This window comes from Tribolium castaneum, chromosome 2 (assembly GCF_031307605.1).
Source record: "Tribolium castaneum strain GA2 chromosome 2, icTriCast1.1, whole genome shotgun sequence".
In the NCBI taxonomy this organism is placed as follows: Eukaryota; Metazoa; Arthropoda; class Insecta; order Coleoptera; family Tenebrionidae; genus Tribolium; species Tribolium castaneum.
In genome coordinates this window covers 17,782,881-17,796,437 of record NC_087395.1, presented here as the reverse complement: position 1 = coordinate 17,796,437, position 13,557 = coordinate 17,782,881, and the positions used below count along the sequence as shown (strand labels likewise).

The 13,557-nt window shown below is 35.2% G+C and overlaps 3 protein-coding genes and 1 non-coding gene across 4 annotated transcripts; 1 reads left to right on the top strand and 3 right to left on the bottom strand.

The window, feature by feature from the left end:
* Nucleotides 1-1,371: 1,371 nt before the first annotated feature.
* On the bottom strand, nt 1,372-2,705 carry LOC103314226 (uncharacterized). Its single transcript, XR_010333027.1, has 3 exons — nt 2,497-2,705; nt 2,209-2,446; nt 1,372-2,157 (listed from the first exon to the last, which is right to left on the bottom strand). It is a non-coding gene; the product is annotated as an uncharacterized LOC103314226 (transcript).
* A 3,567-nt stretch (nt 2,706-6,272) lies between these two features.
* Nucleotides 6,273-7,284, bottom strand: eIF3g1 (eukaryotic translation initiation factor 3 subunit g1). The gene has a single exon (XM_008199626.3). The coding sequence runs from the start codon at nt 7,165-7,167 to the stop codon at nt 6,322-6,324; it is 846 nt and encodes a 281-aa protein (XP_008197848.1). The 5' UTR covers nt 7,168-7,284; the 3' UTR covers nt 6,273-6,321.
* Nucleotides 7,285-9,685: 2,401 nt separating this feature from the next.
* On the bottom strand, nt 9,686-11,924 carry LOC660315 (uncharacterized protein). The gene is made up of 2 exons (XM_966558.5): nt 9,971-11,924; nt 9,686-9,915 (listed from the first exon to the last, which is right to left on the bottom strand). Exons 1-2 carry the CDS (start codon nt 11,922-11,924, stop codon nt 9,740-9,742), a joined length of 2,130 nt encoding a protein of 709 aa, XP_971651.1. The 3' UTR covers nt 9,686-9,739.
* Nucleotides 11,925-12,288: 364 nt separating this feature from the next.
* On the top strand, nt 12,289-13,533 carry wap (wings apart). Its single transcript, XM_961337.5, has 2 exons — nt 12,289-12,575; nt 12,626-13,533. Exons 1-2 carry the CDS (start codon nt 12,289-12,291, stop codon nt 13,383-13,385), a joined length of 1,047 nt encoding a protein of 348 aa, XP_966430.3. The 3' UTR covers nt 13,386-13,533.
* The last annotated feature ends 24 nt before the right edge of the window (nt 13,534-13,557 follow it).

Genomic DNA, 13,557 nt, shown 5'->3' with positions numbered 1-13,557 from the left:
AAAATTATCGTCAGTGAAAAATGCTGTCAGAAAAAACTCGTTCGTGGAAGACGTCTGTTTCGCGAGAAAAATGAGAAACAAACTGTTAAACGTGGGTACAGATGCAAAAGCGTAGATCTCTATGAAACAAATGAGCACTACCATCGAATTTTGGTCACTCCTACTCGCAGAAACGTAACTGTCACGCAAGGGACATTTCACAATCATCTCTCACCCATACAAAGTTAAAAAACAATATTTTTGACTTACTTTTGGTACTGGATGCTTTAATTATTTCAAAAAGGACTAAAAGACTGAACAACAACTGAAAAATTCCTGATACTTGAACATTCAGGACTTTGGAAATGTTTCGTGCACTGCTGATTGGATTCTCTTCAAAAGCTTGAATTACAGCCCCAACTATTGCTTCGTTTCCAGTGACGTGTTTTGTCCTCACTCGATTTAGTTCAGGTACGCTTCCTGTGTCTTCAAATTATTGACGATTCTGTGAACTTTAAATTTCATAGATAACATTTCACAAAAAGTCCAAGGACACTTTTCTTTTTCATCAACACAGAAAATTCAACCACTGTTGTTGGTTTTTAAAGTAATTTCACCAAATTAATAAAATTTTACTTTTCTGATGGCGCGCAAACTTTTGAGAGTTTTTTTCAGTGGTACACAAAATGCCGCATAGAAATGCTTCATCATTTGTTTCAAAAGGTGATTGCCCAAATTACTATCAAAATTTGGATTAAGTTTTTAACAACAAAATTTATTTTTTTTTATTTTTTCATTGATTAAATTACACCCAAGAGAAAGCAAAATGTAAACAAAAACTTAAGCCAAACTAGAGGAACTGAAAAATTACAAGTGAATAAAAATTATATCTTGGCCAACAGGTAGTTATACATTTTAAAAATTAAAAAAACTTCCATATGATACTAAAATCTCTTAAATGTGACGTGCTAATTGCGGTTTTCCAAAAAACTAAATCAGATACAAGTCACTTAAATCTTGAATGACAGTCTTGTTTCGATTTATAAAAAACACAGCGCTTTGTGTAGTTTTTTGGGCATTTGAATGAAATATTTATTTATTTTTATAACGATTAAACAAGACATGTCACACTCTGTAATTCTGAGAAAAAATAAGTTTTGTAGTTACATTTGTTTTCAGGGTGTCTGCTAAAAATATTTTTTTAGTGTACTTTAAACATTAATAATCATATTGAAGAGACGAAATTATTAAGACAATGATGACCTTAGAATTATTAAAAAAAAACATTATTACTCAAGTTATTTTCAAAAATCCAAAATTCATCGAAAATTTAAAAAGCTGTTACCAAAAAAGGTAGGTACAAACAACAGCAACATTTAATAATTGCAAAAATTCACGTGTTCTGGATTTATTTCATTGAATTAAACGAGACATGATGTAAGCCAAAACTTCGTGTAACTTATAGATTTTGAGTTATAATAAATTAAAACAGTTGGAAGACCCGTGAGAAGTACTCTTGAATTGTGAAAGTATTATCTTGAGTAATTAACAGATTTAGTAAATGTTGTTGTGAAACAAAGATTAAATTATTATACACAAGAGAAAAGTGAAATGTATACAAAAAGCTTAAGCAAAAGTAAAGGAATAAAAAATCCAACTTGCCTAAAAGGTAATATTTATAAAATTAAAAATACTTGAAAAAATCCAGCTGTGATATAAATTTGTTAAAAAAATCGATTATCTGACATAATATTAAAATTAAAATAGTTTCACTTTTTCAAATAGTTTTGCTGTAATTGCGAAAATAAATAAAAAATTTCTTAATACTTCTTCCCAAAAATTTAAAATTCAATTTGCGGTACCTGAAATATTTATCCTTTAATAACTCCAGAATTATTAGAAATAACTTAATATTTATTTTTGGAAAGCGGTTTTGGTGGGCGGTGTCCGAAAAGACGGTCTTGCTGACACCCAATGATCCCAAAATTTAATTTAGACGCTATACGAAAAATATGTAGTTTATAGATTTTTAACAGAGCTTTATTAAGTAAGTGACCGTTCACTTAGCTCGCAGTGATAACAGTTCTTTGCAAAAACATTTTAAAGACGGCTGATACCATAAGGGAAATATGGATTTACACAAACACCCTGTTGTAAATGACATCTGTCCAGTTTCGCCTGAAAACAGCAAAATAATCATATTTTGTCATAAATAAAGTAAAAACCAACCGTTCTCTCTTTTTTGTTTCGCTCTCCTGTTCTGAAACCAAACCCTTATCTGAGTTTCAGTTAAACCGGTCATTTTGCTCAATTCTTTACGTCGATCTGCGTTTATATAATTCTCTTTTTCGAAAGCAGCTTCCAATTGTGATTTTTGTTCCACATTAAATGTGTTGCGGCAACGATTTCTCCTAATAAGCTTGTCGTAGTTTAATTGTTCACCAATCTGCGTTCCTGGCAAAATTATCTATAAAATTTTGATTTACAAAATAATGCGTTAAAAAATCGCAAAGTTACCTTCAAATTTTGAGGATAATTTAATCCAGTGGGAAAAAGTGGCGGCATATAAGGAAAAATCGGTAACAAATTTAAATTTTGCACTAACTCTCTTGGTTCTGCCATTATTTTCAGTGATAATAAACTAGCGGATATCATTAAACTGAAGAAACTATCAGGAGCTGAACCACAAAAAGTGTGTATCATGTGATACTCTTAACTTCGTCAGGATTGAAGGTAGAACTATTCTGGGCACACTGTCCAAGCGGCTGTGCGAATGCACAAATTTGAAACTAAATTTTTGAAGAAAAATATTAATAAAACTGATTTTTTATGTCTGGATGTTGTTTTTACGTTGAATCATTACTTCAAAGACCAGTTCGTATCTCGTTTTAAATATTTGTAAACAAGTTTAAGCGGGGAAAAACCAAACATAACGTTCAAATGGCCAGGATTTTACTAAAAATTCGTTAACATGAAAACTCAAAAACAGTTTGTTCCATTGTATTCTACGGTCTATTTTACGTATTAGGCAAGTTTGTTACAACCCGAGAATTGGAGAATTTATTTCCGAAATTATTCCATTTTAAAAATGGTGGAGGCGCCGGGTTTTTTTCTACTAAAAATTCATGACATAAAGCTTTTAGAATCAAACAATCTGTTTGAGCAAATATACTGTTTTTATTACGTCTTATACTATTTTTTAACAAATTCTTAAAAGCTCAAAATTAGGGTAGCCATTTAATAGAACAATACTATTAATTCTTCACTAAAAAAAATGATAACTCGCATGTCAAATCTCCTTCACATTGAGTAGTACTACTGCAAATTTTGTGACGTATTTGCGAATTTTAATGAGACTTTTCTGTATTTCACATTTAAAAAGACCGCGGTGTTACATTTCAAATTTTAATAATGGCAACTTTTAAAATTAATGAAGAGCATTGATTTGTTATTATTAATTACATGGAAAATAGTAAAGTTTATATAATGATCTAATTTAAGTTACCATTAATACGCATAAATAATTGGAGTTCTCTATGAAAAAACGTGAGAAACCACACGATTTTATTTAAACATAAAATTTTACAGTATTGTCAATAAATTATTCAACTATTTATTAATATTAATATGTAATAATTATTATAATCTATATTATAATTATAATCATTTTTTAATTATTTTAATAAATAGCTTTTATGAAGTTATGTTCATAAAAAATTAAATTATGTTTTCTTAATAAATTAATTTAACAATAAGCCCCTCAATTATTTGTTGTCAAGTTATGCGAATTAATTTGAAGTAATTTCAAATGTTGTTGAGGTAATTTATCACGCCTTAATTGTTACTGTTACGCGATGATTAATAAATTTTACAAAAAAAAATATTTTTCTATATTTACTTATAAAGATATAAACTGCGAATGCGTTTTTAGAATGGCAATGTTATACTTGTTGAAATAATAAAGCAGTCCATCATAGGCAACATTTAATAGAAAAACAGTGTATTAGGATATGGTAAAAATCATTTTTAAATTATTGCATTTACATAAAGTAGATAGATAGGTTTCTAGATTAACTCAGTTAATCTCTGAAAGTAGATCAAACACACGTTAATTCTATGTTCTTCAACTGTTTATAAATTATAACAAAAAATCCCGAAGTGGAATTATACAGAAGAATATTGCAAAAACTACCTAAAGAAAGTCAGATTGGATTTTAAAAGCGATTTGAGTTTGAACAAGTTCAAGCAACATAAATACGTAATTCTTGAACTGAAGTTTATTGCTACAGCAAAGGCTTTGGCAAGATTGTTGGGAATTAATTTAAAATAAATTTTCATTGTTAGGTCAATTGGGAAAAACTTGAGAGATATAGCCTCTAGTCAATGTTCGTGGTTTCATTGACTACTAGTAGAGAAATTATTTAAATCCTGAAATACCGACACGAAAGAAAAGATACTCCCGCTGACAAATTGTCTAAGTCAGCCCATTCATTATTTAAATCGAAAAATATTTTACAATCGCTGAAGATGCATTAGAGCCAGTTGAATTCAAAATGTTGGCATTTTTTGAAAGACAGTACTTCAATCTATTTGTAAAACAGAAACATAAACTACTTATTTTAATGGATAATTGTTATAATTTATTGTTGTATGAGAAATGATAGAAACTAATACTAACAGTACTAAATTTGCTTATATGCAAGCGCTTAATTAAGGTAACAGTTTTTTGGTTTTTTGCTTATATCTCGAAAACAGTTACTCCTATCAATTTTTATCTTTTTACCAAAATTAAAGCTGATAAAAATTCCTACAAAACAGTTAATTGCATTTTTTATGTAGCGAGATATAAGTATGAAAATAATTAATAATTAAAAAAAAATGTGCTTTAACAGAAAATGTCTTGTGATTTAAAATACACTAAATTTATTGGGTCCAACACCTTATTAAAGGAAAAAGGAGGAGACATAAAAGTCACTGAAATCTTCAGAGTCGTTTTTAAATGCTGCATTTTCGTCTTCGTCTCAAACATTGAAAACTGAATTACATTTTTGTTCAGTAACAGTTACAGTTTTCTTATGGGTTTTTTGCTTATATCTCGAAAACAGTTACTCCTATCAATTTTTATCTTTTTTTCAAAATTAAAGCTGATAAAATTTCCAACAAAATAGTTATTTGCATTTTTAAAAATCATCTTCAAATCCTTAATTTCGTTTTTGTGATATTTTTTGTTCATTCTGAGGTAAGTTTCGAATTAAAATAATTTAAATTTTTTAAAAACCTAAATTCTTCACTAAGAATATAAAATTTTTCATTTATAATATGTTATAATGTATAAGCTGGGCTAGTTCGTAATTTTAGCTGGTTTGTTTCTAAACTAGAAAAACTAGCAGAGGAGAATATTTTTGCTTTGAACGGTCATAATTCATAACAATACGGCATTAGGTAATTACAGAATTCTTAAATTAAGCACTGTTTCCAAAGCTTTTATAAATTTTAAAACATAAATAGCTGTAAAGTTTGTAAATTATCCAAGGCAGTTTGGCTAATGCCAAACAGAAGCTCTCAATTTGTGCTTTATTCACTCCGAAAAATTCAAATGCGCTGTTGCAATTTTATTATGAACTGAAATGGGATATAGAGTTGCGGATTAAAACTTTTAAACCGCTACTATATAAACAATTGCTTTAGTATTTGTTTTGACACAAATAAACGTAAGTTTAAAAAGCAAAATCGAAAAAAAAATAAAAGGAAAATCCTATATTCGCATTTTAATTATTGTCCAGTCAAGTTATTACTTATTAATATTAAATAACCAGAAGGTTCTTTGATTGGTTAATAAATCTTTTAGTTAGTTTATTAACCTTTTATTTTATTTTTATTGGTTAGTTTATAACCAAAAACCAACCTTATTTATTTGCTAAATTAGCCAGCAATAGTTAATATTTTGCAGACTTCTTAAACTATTGTCTAAGATTTTTTACCTTTTCAAAAAAAACAAAACAATTAACTAGCTTTAGCAAAGTTCTATCAGGTATTGTATGCCTTTACAAACCTCTCGAGTTAAAAAAACTCAATTGCTTGGGATTTTTTATTTTTCCGAGAAGTTACCGTAATGTTTACCTACCGTTTACGCGAAAAATGCTAAGAGCTGATAGTTTCAACACTTGAGAATTTTCTATATTTTATTTTAATAGTGTACCTAAGACCTGTACCAATCTTCACCTCTGTTCGAATTATTTAAAACTGAAATGTCTACGTATTTTGTTGTATTGTAGGTTTGAAAAAACGCAACATTAGCTAAAGCATTTTTATTCAATACAAATAAAACTTATAAAATACATTTCAATTAGGGTGTGGCTTAGACCAATCCACCGTGAGTATAAGATGATCATAACCGTGTCCATTAAGCATAGAAATGGCTTTAGCAGCGTCGTTCTTAAACTTGAAATGAATATAAGCGAATCCTTTGCAATAACCGGCTTGTTTGTCTTTCGCCAAATACAACTTCTGGATCGGGCCAAACGGCTTCACCAGATCCTCCAAATCAGTCTCAGTGGTAGATTCACTAAGATTGGTGATTCGAATCGCCGTGGCGTCGTCTCTGCGCGCCATATTGAGATTATCGGACTTCCTGACGGCCCCATCTCGCAAACTCGGCGGAATGTACTTGGACCCCCCGGCCTTGCCCGCATCCGACCCTGACGGAACCGCCGGGCCCTTCTTGTCGTCGGGCACTTTGCCCCCGGCCAGCATGGTGTCCTTCCAGGGGCACTTGGAGGTCCAGTGGTCCCCGCTGCAGGTGCGGCACTTGACCACGTTCTTGTCGCCCAGAGCCTTCAGCTTCTCCAAAGCGTCGTCTTCCTGCTTGTTGTCCTCCTCCTTGCTCGTGATGTACTGCATGTACACGTCCTCGGCGACGATCGTGGTGGCCGGGTTCGGGCCAGGCTTGTCGTTGGCACACTCGCCGAATTTCTTCCAAGTCTTGCGGAAAGCGATCGATTTTGAAACGACGCGCTTCTCGATCTTGTAGGTCCGCACGATTTTCATTTTTTTGTCGTCTTCGTTGTACGCGTATTCGGTCACGATCTTGAAGCCGTTTTCGTACACCTCGGTCGGGGGCGGGAGCGACCCGCCCTCCAACTCCACCTCGTCAGCCCAGCTGGACTTGACCTCTTCGGCAACAGGCATTTTTAGCTAATTTTGAAACGTTTTTTTGGAAAATATGGTGCGACAATCACGTTCACAAAAGTTAACCTCAAACTGTCAAACAACAGACTCGCCAACCTTTGGGGAATTTCGTTGCAAATTATTTATTTTTGTTTTTTGCAATACAATTTAATTTTGTTGATATTTAATAAAGCCATGTATTTTAAAATTTATTTAATAAACCGATTAATAAATAAACCCCGACAAACGGGGCTGTCGTGTTACAAACCCACAAACACATAATTACAGGATTCTGTAATGAAATTTTAAAATTGGGAAACTTATTCGGAAAGGTGGCTTTGAAAACCATCAACTACTAGATTTTGTACACAGAAAATGTGTGACTTGTGTTTTGCGTTCTTTTGCCAATAGTTAATGTTTTGCATTCTTAAATTAGTTAAATTTGTGTCGGGAGTGTTAAATTTGCATCCGTTTATTGGCTATAATAAAGTTTTTTTGCTTGTGAAACTTTCTGTCGCAACTGTGTAACGCCGTAAGTATACCTACATTAAAATAGTTGATATTTTGGTTCATGTTGCTTCTGATGATGTGCAGAAATGCAGCTTATTATTTATAAATGTATTGTCGCCAATTGAGACATTTGTGAAAATTTAGGTATCCTTCTAGAAGGCTACGGCTACGATTCTGTTGCTTTAGAAAAAATCTTTCACAGCCTTCTAGAGAAGAAACATTCTGCGCCGCCTTAGATAAAAAAGAGAAATTGAGTTAAAATAACTTGAAATGTCTCTGAAATCCAATAAAAATACGATTATGTATAAAGGGAATGCTAAATTAGATCTAATTAAATTTTCGTCCATTCAGAGAAATATGTAAAAATTGAGCAACGTGATTTTAAAAAATTTGATTTTGCTAATAGAGGATCCCAGCTAAGGTCGTCCTGGACCGATCTGCTTACTGGATGAAACTTATTTTTTATCAAACATAATATCCAAAGGATGTATTCAATGGGTTGCCAAAGAAATGTGTTCCAAACTATAATAAAGGGAGCTAAAAAGAGTCGAATTTTGGTCACATTCCACAGTGTTCTACAGCACATTTTTTAAACTGATTTCCAGGATACATTCTTTTACTCGGGCTGTAGGCGAGAAAGTTTTTTAAAATGCGGTCACTGCTTTATCTAATTCTGAAAATAATTTTTAAAACTGAAAAAAAAATCAAAAAAAAATCTAGTCCTCTTTGAAAATTATTATAAATTATATAAAAGTGCAAAAAAATATAGGGTGTTCTATTTAAAAAAACATATGTTTGCATTTTAGCTAATTTCAAAAATACCCTATAATACCTGAAAATAATTTTAGGTGAGTCAAATTAATTTTCTAAAATTTAAGCCAATAATGGACTTTTTCACATTACTGAGACACCTGTATATAAATTAGGACAATTTATAAAATAAAATAAAATGAGAAAACTCATTTTAGCATTTTATTATTAATATTATAAAATTTTACTAAATAAACAACCCGGCGCCTCCACCATTTTTTAATTGAAATCATTTTTAAAATAAGTTATCGAATAATCTTTTTTAATTGAAATCATTTTTAAAATAAGTTATCGAATAATCTAGAGTTGTAGCAAACAGGTACATAATTTGTGAAGGTACACCACTATGAAATTTTTGAAAATTTTTAGTTTGAAAAAACTAAAAAAGTATCAAAACTGTATTGAATTTTTCTAAATTGAATTGTGACATTTAAAAGATCCAGATTTCCAAAATTTTATTTTGAAAGATTATCTCTTTTTATTTCTTTTAACTTATAATAAGTCTTTTCTAAAGCAATAAGTATAGTTTAGCAAAACTTTTGCCTGTGCTTTTGCTTTCTGCTATAGCTTTAACATAAAGTGACCAACTGTATTAAGTAATTTGTTGGCCATTTTTGTAGAATAAAACTTTTACTAAAATTCATTATTCGCTTTATGATAATGGTCTCTGATAATGATAATGGTTGAGTTTTTTGGTTTCAGAGGTCAAGTGACTGCGAATAGTGCGAACGAATATTCAAACTTCGAATTAAGAAGTAGAAGTATGCAGTTTTTTAATTTTTGGGTGGTTACTGGTTAGTGATGTGTGCTCAAGGACCTTTGTGTACAAATGTAATGGATTTTCGGGGAGAATGGAGCAGACAATCGTTTTACAAGGATCCTGATTAAAGGGTTAGTCTGAAATCCTTTTCCTTAAGAAAAGTTTATTAATTTAATTTTCCTAACACATTGTACTGATTTTGTTTTTTCTTTAATTTCAGAGTCCGTTCTATGAAGAAGAGGGAACTAGGCGGTGAGTGCATCTTATTTATTTATTTATTTTTACTTATCGCCCAATGGAATGTGTGGATATGTAATTTTTGAGTGAAATAACAGAAAGTATTTTAAAAAAACATAGCCACCTTTTTCGCTTGCATTGTTAGAATTTTGAATACATTCCATACACTCTAATAATTTTCAATATGAAACGCATCAAATTTTTTTATAAATGAAACTTCAATTATATTCGAGTCATTTATTGTTATGAAAACGCACAGTCAACAACCGCACAAAATCAATCTTTCAGATAAAACCTAAATTTGTTATATGCTACACTATGTTTAATTCTTTTCCCGGACAATCCAACGGCATGTGGTAACAAACAGTCCCTGATATAAACTCCCCTTTTTTCCGGCGTCCAGGCTTGTAATTTGTATTCAAGTTCCGTTTTTCCCGTCACAGCCACCCAACCTGGAACCAAAAATTATTAGCCTGAAACCCACTAAAAACACAAATAACGTCGTACCTGCATTAGATAAGACAACATCATTTGAGGATTCGTACCACGACCGCCCCTTTACCGTAAACTCCTTGGCTAATTCCAAACTTGGCCACCGTGAGAGTCGCTTACTGTCGCCACTTGGCACTCGAAACAAATCAGTCCCCAGCAATTTTTGGTAGATTTCTTCAGCGTCTTCAATTGCACACACCGTCAGAGGCAGTTCTTGGGATGCAAAAACGGTGAACCGAATGGAAGTGGGGCCATCGACGTAATCGAGCCTCGCCAAACCGGCGATAAAGAGGCTTGAGTTGGGTTTAAGGCACAGGGTTCTAGGTACGAGCAATTCTTTAGGGAGGGTGAGAAGCAGCTCCTCGGTTGTTAGCAAGTGGATGATTTGGTCAGGCTGGACCACACCTGGCGTATCAAAACACCATTTGCTGTACGCAAAGTGTGTGAGACTGTCGTCGACTCCCATCGTCAGAGTACCACTAGTGGCTTCTCCTTGGGCGAACAAATCACTCGGTTCCCTGTCCTCCGAACTCGGATTTTTGGTCACGCCGATGTGTCCGATCAGAGAGGCGTATTTCGCGTCTCTCGTCCGTCTTAACTGCTCCTTTCGTAGTTTGCTCTCCTCTACTTGGATTTTATGCAGCAAATTGAGGCGTTTTTCCCGCAAAAACTGCCGGTAACCGGCGGGACGTTTAATCGGGAATTTTAATAAATTGAGGGTTGTTCCCGGCCATACACTCGTTGTGGCTCTCTGAATTAAATCAATCGCCTGCGTTTTGCAATAATCCGACTGGATTAAAGCATTGAACAGGCTGGATTTGCCCACATTCGTGCACCCAACAATGTAAACATCGCCCTTCACCCGATTCAAACTACTCAGCCGGGTTATCAAATCCTCAACCCCAAACCCGGTTTTGGCCGAAATCAGCGCAACCTCTTTAATATCAAACGAGCCAAACCCTTGCAATTTCACATAATCGAGCAGGGTTTGCTTGATCCGCTTCAAAAAATTCCTACTGTCTTGTGGCAACAAGTCGACTTTATTTCCCACAACGACCAGTGGGGTTTTGTACCCGAAAATCTCCCCGATTCCTGGCCAGATCGAGCACGGGAAGTCCAACAAATCGACCATCAGAACAACCAAACCCCCTCGCCGACTAATACTAGCCAAAACTTTGGGATAGTCGTCTGGCGTGACCTGGACTTGTAGCGCCAAATTGTAGTGTTTCAAAAAGTGGCACCTTTGGCACACGATCGCTTCGAGAGTTGCGCCCCCGTCCAGGAAACTGTTTTTGAAGATTTCGGACGGGATGTAGCCAGGGATTGCGGTGTCTTTGCAGTGGAGGAGCGCCCCGCAGCCCCCACAAGGCACGTTGCTGATGGCAATGGACGGGTCGGGGGTGCCGTAATTGATTTTATATTCGGACACGTCCAAGTCCGTTTCTTGGTCAAGACTGCTGTCGTCGTAATTGTCGTAGTCTGCCATCCAGTTGCTCATTTCTTTCTGCATTTCGTGCCGGCGGCGCACCTCTTCGTTCGCTTCGCTTGCAACATCGAGAGGTTTTCGGTCAGTGGGTTCCTCCACAGTTACGTCTTCAACACTAAATGCGCGATTGTACGGGAAATTTATAATTTTTGTATTGTTATTGTCGCGATTTTCGGGCAAATCGTCCGATTTCACTTCGATATCGTCCAACACATATTTTAAACTGACAGGTAACGGTTCAACTGACTCTTCGGTTTGTCTGCGCTTCGCTTTTTGTTGTCTTTCGATTTTTAAGACTTTCCTCTCCACTACACTATTATAAATTAATTTCGGTGCACATTGCTTGATTAATTGATCGGTGTAATCGCTACTGTCGATTAGGGCAGTTTTGGCGTAGAGTTTCGACTTAAAATTGCTGTTTTGCCGAAAGGGGCCCAAGACATGTGGGACTTTGAGGTTATAAATTCGTGCCAGTCGGAACATTATTGATTCATTGCCCCAAAGGTTGTGTGACACTTACAATAGCAATAAAAAAAGCCTTTCTATCATTTTTATTGTGTTATTCAATATTTTTTTCAAACGGATTTTGAGGTTATGTCGCACTTTGGTTGGTGTTTTTTGTGAGTTGTTGACGGCACTGGTTGTCATTATCTGTCAAACGTCGTGCAAAAATGAACATAAACACAAAAATGTGTTAGAAAAAGCAGTTTTTGCTGTAAAAACGTGGTCTCGTAGCGCGATTAACGTGAAAAAGTCCGTTTAGCAATTACCTTATACCGTAGCGTGAGGTAAGCAAATGTTGAGTTTTGTTAAGAGCGGTCCCGACTACAAGAGCAATATTGTAGAAATGGCCCATTCCGGTGTCGTACCAGCGGGTAAACGAAAAGAAATTTACAAATATATTGCGCCATGGCCGTTGTTCAGTATGAACTGGTCGGTACGGCCCGACAAACGTTTCCGTCTAGCGCTCGGTAGTTTCGTTGAAGAGTACAATAATAAAGTCCAAATCGTATCTTTAGACGAGGACAGTAGTGAGTTCTCGCCTAAAAGTACATTTGACCATCCGTATCCCACGACGAAAATCATGTGGATACCCGACAGCAAGGGTGTCTACCCTGATTTGTTGGCCACTAGGTATTTCCCCGGTTTGGTTAGTGTTGCAGAGAGTAAGGTATTTTTTGCAGTGGTGATTATTTGCGTGTGTGGCGAGCCGGCGAACCCGACACTCGCCTGGAATGCGTTTTGAACAACAACAAAAACTCGGACTTTTGCGCCCCCTTGACAAGCTTCGACTGGAACGAGGTGGACCCCAACCTTGTCGGAACTTCATCCATAGACACCACCTGCACCATTTGGGGCTTAGAAACCGGCCAAATAATCGGACGCGTCAATCTCGTCTCAGGACACGTGAAAACGCAGTTAATTGCACATGACAAGGAGGTCTACGACATTGCATTCTCGCGAGCTGGGGGCGGTAGAGACATGTTTGCCTCCGTCGGCGCTGATGGTTCGGTCAGGATGTTCGATTTGCGGCACCTGGAGCACTCCACGATTATTTACGAGGACCCAGCACACACGCCGTTGTTGCGGTTGGCTTGGAACAAGCAGGACCCCAATTATTTGGCCACCATTGCCATGGACGCGTGTGAGGTGATTATTTTGGATGTGAGAGTCCCCTGCACTCCGGTCGCAAGGTTGAATAACCACAGAGCTTGTGTTAATGGAATTGCGTGGGCCCCACACTCGAGTTGTCACATTTGCACAGCTGGAGATGACCATCAGGCGCTCATTTGGGACATACAGCAAATGCCAAGGGCTATTGAGGACCCCATTTTGGCGTACACTGCTGCAGAGGGCGAAGTCAATCAAATACAGTGGGGGGCGACGCAGCCGGATTGGATAGCCATCTGTTACAATAAGTGTTTAGAAATACTAAGAGTTTAATTTACAAATACAGACTTTCCCTATTGATAAGTACCAAGTAGTGTGTAAAATCATGGTTTACATTATTCCATTGTAATATTTATTTCATGGTCCTCATCTCTTATAATCACATTTTGTAAAGTTAATTTTACAATAAAAACTTACAGTACGCCCGCATTTCATTTATTCCGCA

Excerpts from the sequence above, each read along its gene's own strand:
- eIF3g1 (XM_008199626.3), bottom strand. The coding sequence starts at position 7,167 with ATGCCTGTTGCCGAAGAGGTCAAGTCCAGCTGGGCTGACGAGGTGGAG.
- wap (XM_961337.5), top strand. The coding sequence starts at position 12,289 with ATGGCCCATTCCGGTGTCGTACCAGCGGGTAAACGAAAAGAAATTTAC. Across the intron at positions 12,576-12,625 it reads CCTGATTTGTTGGCCACTAG|TGGTGATTATTTGCGTGTGT; the intron begins GTATTTCCCCGG and ends TATTTTTTGCAG.
- LOC660315 (XM_966558.5), bottom strand. The coding sequence starts at position 11,924 with ATGTTCCGACTGGCACGAATTTATAACCTCAAAGTCCCACATGTCTTG. Across the intron at positions 9,916-9,970 it reads TGTTGTCTTATCTAATGCAG|GTTGGGTGGCTGTGACGGGA; the intron begins GTACGACGTTAT and ends TTTTGGTTCCAG.